Source organism: Cebus imitator, unplaced genomic scaffold, assembly GCF_001604975.1.
Source record: "Cebus imitator isolate Cc_AM_T3 unplaced genomic scaffold, Cebus_imitator-1.0 Scaffold258, whole genome shotgun sequence".
Lineage (NCBI taxonomy): Eukaryota > Metazoa > Chordata > Mammalia > Primates > Cebidae > Cebus > Cebus imitator.
This window is the reverse complement of record NW_016107573.1, coordinates 958,536-965,611: the sequence shown is the minus strand read 5'-3', so window position 1 is coordinate 965,611 and position 7,076 is coordinate 958,536. Positions and strand designations below refer to the sequence as shown.

Genomic DNA, 7,076 nt, shown 5'->3' with positions numbered 1-7,076 from the left:
TGTGATCCTCCCACCTCAGTCTCCCAAAGTGCTGGGTTTACAGGTGTGAGCCACCGCACCCGGCCGTCTGCTTGTGTTCTAATCCTGATACGAAGATGGACTTTTGTCTCTATTGAAATTCATTGTATAAAACCTAGGATTAGCAAAATTGCTCATCACTACTTCTTAACTTTTTATGTAACATAGACCCTATTGAGATTCTACCAAAGCTATAGTTTCTCTGCCCAGAAAAATTTGCATCATTTCAGAGGGTTCATGTGGCCCACAAGCCCTTCTTTAGACTTATATGTGGACTTCCAGATTAAGAGCTCCTGTTCACGTTCAGTATAATATGAGAGTTCTTTATATTGGACAGTCTGTTCATAGAACTCTTTTTAGAAATCTGTAACCAGTCAGGTCATTTGAGTATAAATAGCAGAGCCACCTGAAGTTGCCCCTATTTCTTTTTGGTTTGTTTTATTTTTATTTTTTGAGACGGAGTCCCACTCTGTTGCCCAGGCTCGGCTTGCTACAACCGCCTCCTCCTGGGTTCAAGCGATTCTCCTGCTTCAGCCTCCTGAGTAGTTGGGACTATAGGCATATGCCACCATGCCTGGTAAAAACTAAAATTTGCTTTTTTTTTTTTTTTTGAGACGAAGTTTCGCTCTTGTACCCAGGCTGGAGTGCAATGGCGCAATCTCGGCTCACCGCAACCTCCGCCTCCTGGGTTCAGGCAATTCTCCTGCCTCAGCCTCCTGAGTAGCTGGGATTACAGGCACATGCCACCATGCCCAGCTGATTTTTTGTACTTTTAGTAGAGACGGGGTTTCACCATGTTGACCAGGATGGTCTCGATCTCTTGACCTTGTGATCCACATGCCCTGGCCTCCCAAAGTGCTGGGATTACAGACGTGAGCCACCGTGCCTGGCTTGCATTTTTAATAGAGATGGAGTTTGACCATGTTGGCCAGACTGGTCCTGAACTCCTGACCTCAGGTGGTTTGCCCGTATCGGCTTCCCAAAGTGCTGGGATTACAGGCATGAGCTACCGTACCCGGCATGTCTTGGTTTCATGTAAGACTTGTAATAACTGTGTGTGTATCTTTTCAGAGCACAGGCTGGTGAGCTGTGGGTCAAGAATGAAAAGGTCATGTGTGGTTACATCAGTGAAGATACCAGGGTAAGATTTATAAAATGAGTTTTTGGTTTTATCTCCCCATACCATTATGGCTAGGTCTTAAAATAAAAAATAAAACAAGGGTGGATTGGAAGCCAAATTGGGCAGATTGCTTTATCTCAGGAGCTCAAGACCAGCTTGGGCAACATGGAGAGACCCGTCAGTATAAAAATTAGCCAGGCATGGTGATGGATGCCTCTGTTCCCAGCTACTCGGGAAGCTGAGGTGGGAGGATTACTTGAGCCCAGCAGTTTGAAGCTGCAGTGGATTGTGATTGCATTACTGCACTCCAGCCTGGGCGACAGAGCAAGACCCTGTCTCAAAAACAAAACAAAACAAAACAAAAACCTCAAAGAAACAAGCAAAAATCTGATAAACTCTTGACTGCTACTGTTTGCCCACATGGAACTCGTAATATTATCAAGGTCTCCTGAAACTAATGTGTTACGGTTGGATGTCTCCAGTTTGGAGTTGATCTTCATTTTCTTCTGAAGGGATCTGTTTAATGTCAGAGGGATAGAGTATCTGGCCTGCAGAATGCCATGCCCACTCATACATAGCAAAAGTTAAACCCAGTGGAAGATCCCATCATAAATATGAAGAGAGACCTTTTCCAACGAAAGTTAACCGTGCTGTTAAAACTGTATGTCTCCTTTTCCTCATTCCCATCTCCATGCCTTCCCTGAGAGCAGAGGTTTTCAAGCAGGGGAGATTTTGCCTCCTTCAGGGGTCTTTTGACAATTTCTAAAGACATACTTGGTTGTCACAACTGAGGGGTTGTGCCATTGGCATCTAGCAAGAATCCTGCTAAACATGCTACATATCCAGAGCAGCACTCTAGAACAGAGTTATCTGGCCCAAAATGTTAATATGTTGTGGGACTTGTCCTGTGCACTGTGGGATGTTTAGCCATATCCCTGGCCTCTACTCAGTAGACGCCAGTGTCGCCCACCACTCTTCACCCTACAAGTCTACACGTCATGACAGCCGGGAATTTCTCCGGACATTGCCAAATGTCCCCTGAGGGGCAAAATCACCCTTGGTTGAGACCTCTTGTGCCCTTAGAGGAAACCACTCTGTGAACTTTATTTTTGTAATTTCTTATTTTTTACATAGAATGTGTTTACATTTATACATGACCCAATTAATTGCCAGAGTACTCACCATTATTGTGACTTTGCTTTCCTGCAAAGGTACCTGAAAAGTGAAATTTAGCTAGTTTATAAATGCTGGGGTGAAGAGTGTTCTAGGCAGAGGAAACAATTTTCGGAGGCCAGTGTGATGGAAGTATTGCAGACAGGTAGGGAGAACAATGTTGTTGAGGAGATAGGCAGGTTCCAGCCAGTCCATGCAGGGTCTTCAAGGTGGTTGGAACCAGTTTAGAGTTATTCTAAGGAGAATTAGAATCCATTGATGGGTTTTAAGTTGGGGAGTGATACTTGAACTATGTTTTTATTTATATTTATTTATTATTTCGTTTTTGAGATGCAGTGTTGCTCTGTAGCCAGGCTGGAGGGCAGTGGTGCGATCTTGGCTCACTGCAACCTCCACCTCCTAGATTTAAGCGATTCTTCTGTCTCTGCCTCTGCCTCCTTAGTAGCTGGGACTACAGGCGCACGCTAAACACCCAGCTCATTTTTGTATTTATTTATTTATTTATTTTGAGATAGCATCTCCCCTGTCTTCCAGGCTGGAGTGCAGTGGCGTGATCTCGGCTCACTGCAACATCTGCCTCCCTGGTTCAAGCAATTCCCCTGCCTCAGCCTCCCGAATAGCTGGGATTACAGGCACACACCACCACGCCTGGCTAATTTTTTGTATTTTTAGTAGAGACGGGGTTTCACCATGTTGGCCAGACAGGTCAAGAACTCCTGACCTCAGGCAGTCCCCCTGCTTCGGCCTCCCAAAGTGCTGGGGTTATAAGCATGAGCCCCTGCGCCCGGCCTAATTTTTGTATTTTTAGTAGAGATGGGGCTTCACCATGTTGGCCAGGATGTTCTCAATCTCTTGACCTTGTGATCTGTCCTCCTCGTTCTCCCAAAATGCTGAGATTACAGACATGAGCCAGTGCACCTGGCTGAATTATGCTTTTAAAAGATCACTACTCATTTCAGTTGGGTTTTGTTGAATAAAACCCCCAAAATCACAGTGGCTGTAGTGGCCAAAGGTCAACTTTTCTCTCTCATGTAAAGAAATTCATGGGTATGTAATTCATGATTGGTGTGATAGCATCACTATTGTTGGTGATCTAGGGCTCCTTTTGTCTTCTTACTCTCTTATCCTCAGGATAGGTCTTCCATGATCCACCTAGAACTGCTATAATCACATCCATATTCCAGGCAGAAGATAGAGGAAGGGAAGAGAGATGAGAGAGGTGTACCTTCCCACCAAGTCAGCTTCCTTTATGTACACAACACTTCCATTTAAATCTTACTGGCCACATTTTAGTCACTTGTAACTGCTAAGGAGGCTGGGAAGGTTTGTCTTTTGGTTGGGTCTCTTTCCTCCCAGAATAGAATCAGAAGAAGGGAAGAATGGATAGGCGTTTAGCATTAAGTGCTACAGCCCTTCTGGCTCTGGTGTAGAGAGTTGTTTCCAGGGGTAAGAGTAAAAAGCAAATAAATGAGTTAGGGGGTCTACAAGAAAATGGTTGTGTGGACTAAGGTGAGAGCTATAACAATGGAAGGATGTGGGTAGGTATGAGACACATTTCTGGATAGGGTCCACAGAACTTGCTCATAGATTGGATGTGAGGAGTGAAGGAAAGAGAAGGACTGAACAGCTAGGTGGATGGTGGTGCCGTTTATGAATAAAATGGGGAAGACAGGGAAGAAGCAGGTTGGGGGGATTAGGAAGCCCCATTTTGGAGAAGCCTGTTGGACATCTGAGTAGAGGAATCAGGGGAGGCAGTTGAGTCTGGAGTCTCTGTATCACTTTTCCCATGTGTTGTCCCCCACTGCTCCTTAGTGTCCTAGCCACGCAAACCACTCATTGTTCTCCAACATGCCATCTTCTTTCTTGCCACCATGTCTTTGCACATACCGCCTTCTGTAGCCTGGGGTGCCTAGTCCCTGCCTTTACCCTTCACAAGCCACTCTTCTAGATCTCAACTCTGGTCTCAGGCTTCTCTGCTTTGGGAAAGCCTTTCTGGTACACCAGGCTGGAAGTACCTCCATGGCTTCTGCTGGAAGTGCTTCCAGCCTGGTGGACCTATACACTCATTAGTAGTTCCCACACTGCGGTGGATACGGTTGCTTGTGTACCTTGTCGCTGGACTATAAGCACCCTCAGAGCAAGGACTGCATCTTTTACCTTTAAATGCCAAAGTTCTCTGTCATGTCTCCTGGTACCTAGTAGTCTCTAAAATGTTTGTGGAGTGAACTTTTAGACAGACTCCCCTGTCTCAAGGATTCATCATCCGATTAGAGAAATAAGACTTTCAGGTCTTCTATTTAATGAATTAATTATTTTTGAGATGGGAATCTTGTTGTGTTACCCAGGGCTTCCTTCCTGGGCTGTAGCAATCCTGTTTCAGTATCTGGAATTACGGGCACAAGCCACCACACCCATCAAAAAAGCACAATTTTATTTATTTAGTTAGTTTTTGAGACAAAGTCTCACTCTGTTGCCCAGCCTGGAGTGCAATGGCATGATCTCGGCCCATAGCAACCTCTGCCTCCTGGATTGAAGCGATTGTCTGGCCTCAGTCTCCGATTAGGTGGGATTACAGGTGCCTGCCACCATGCCTGGCTGATTCTTGTATTTTTAGTAGAGACGGGTTTCGCTGTGTTGGTCAGGCTGGTCTCAAACTCCTGTCCTCAGGTGATTGACCTACCGAAGCCTCCCAAAGTGCTGGGATTACAGGCGTGAGCCTGGTGGCTGGCTAGGAGCTTCAGTCTTTAAGGAACAGGTCTCTGATAAACTAAAGGAGTGTTAGAGGTCGGCATTTTACATTCCTTCTAAACTTCTTTAGAGCCTTGTGGAGGAAAGGCTCTGTGGCATGGCACACATGGCCAGAAAGCCATTTATGCTTTTCCTTGAGGCAGTCTGAGTATAGGGGAAGTACGATGTGAATTATAATTTATCAGACTGGCAGCTTGTTGTCTGGCACATCTTAGTCCAAGCTCTGTGCCTGTAATGAGATTTCCATAACTTTCCCAGGTAGATCTGCCCTTTCTCCTGCATTTCTTGTGTGAACCTTCATAGAACCTTTGTATATGTTCTAATGTTTTTATCTTGTACTGTAAGCTCCTAGAGAGCAGGGACCAGATCTTATCTTATCTTGTCTCTGAAACAGGGCTCAGAATAAGAGCTCAGTAACTATTCATATGAAACAAAGAATGCTTGGAAGAAGCTTCCTTTTAGAAGTCCCAAGTCATGACCCCGAGCGGTGGCTCGTGCTTGTAATACCAACACTTTGGGAGGGAGAGGTGGGAGGACTGCTTGAGCCCAGGAGTTTGAAACCACTCTGGGCAACGTAGGGAGACCCATCTCTACAAAAAAAAAAAAAAATTTGTGGCCTGGTGGTACATTCTCATAGTCCCAGCTACTTGGGGGGCTGAAGTGGGAGGGTTGTTTAAGCTTGGGAGCTTGAGGCTGCAGTGAGCATGATTGTGCCACTGCACTTCGGCCTGAGTGGCAAGAGTGAGAGCCTGTCTCAAAAAAGAAGAAAAAAAGAAGTCCAACATCGCAAGATTCTTTTATCATTGCTTTAAAGAAAAATTGTGGTTAAAAAGCCTATCATAAAATTTACCATCTTAACCATTTTTAAGTGTATAGTTCAGTAGTGTTAACAGCATTTATACTGTTGTGAAGCAGATCTTCAGAACTTTTTCATCTTATAGAACTGAAACTCTGTATGTCATTGCTTTTTAATACAATTGTGTTTTTGTTTATTTCAGGTGGTGTTTCGTTCTACGTCAGCTATGGTTTACATATTTATTCAGATGAGCTGTGAAATGTGGGATTTTGATATTTATGGTACTGTTCTTATGTGCTGATTGTAACTGCTGTGGGGAGAATTTTCTGGAACTGCAAATGCTAATTCATGAATGCCCAGAGTCCCCCACATCATCTTCTAACAAACTTTGTCACTGTGGAATAATCATATTTCGAGTTAGATTATTCTCTTGTTCTGAATATACACTGCTTTTTTCAATAATCAAACCTTTTTTCAAACTTACATTTTACCTTGAAGCCACAGCCTCTTAGTAGTGAGGCAGATATTAAATTTGGCTTCAAAAAATAAATAAACTTGGCTTTATAGAAAGTTGAGAATGAAGCCGAGCACAGTGTCTCACGCCTGTAATCCCAGCACTCTGGGAGGCCAAGGTGGGAGGATTGCCTGAAATCAGGAGTTTGAGAGCAGTGTGGTCAATATGGTAAAACCCTGTCTCTACTAAAAATAGAAAAAATTAGCCGGGTGTGGTGGTGGGTGCCTGTAATCCCAGCTACTCTGGAGGCTGAGGCTGGAGAATCACTTGAACCCAGGAGGCGGAGGTTGCAGTGAGCCATGATTGCGCCACTATACTCCAGCCTGGGCAACAAGAGTGAAACTCCATCTCAAAAAAAGAAGAAGTTGAGAATGAAACCACTTTGTACATCTGGCTTTTATGATCTTGTTTTAAGATGTATAAAACAGGCCGGGTGCAGTGGCTCACACCTGTAATCCTAGCACTTTGGAAGGCCAAGACCGGGCAGATCACCTAAGGTCTGGAGTTCGAGACCAGCCTGGCCAATATGGCAAAGCCCCATCTCTACTAAACTTACAAAAATTAGCTGGGCATGGTGGCAGGTGCCTGTACTCCTAGCTTCTCGGGAGGTTGAGGCAGGAGAATGCTTGAACCCAGGAAGTGGAGGTTGTAAGTGAGCTGAGATCGCACCGCTGTACTCCAGCCTGGGTGACAGAGGGAGACTCCAT

General features: G+C 44.8%; 1 protein-coding gene across 1 annotated transcript in view; it reads left to right on the top strand.

The window, feature by feature from the left end:
* DEPDC5 (DEP domain containing 5, GATOR1 subcomplex subunit) overlaps window positions 1-7,076 on the top strand; it is a 171,605-nt gene that overhangs the window by 17,564 nt on the left and 146,965 nt on the right. The window contains exons 7-8 of the mRNA XM_017499506.2: window positions 1,090-1,159; window positions 6,058-6,136. Coding sequence (XP_017354995.2) covers window positions 1,090-1,159; window positions 6,058-6,136 — 149 coding nt within the window. The remainder of the gene's footprint in view (window positions 1-1,089; window positions 1,160-6,057; window positions 6,137-7,076) is intronic.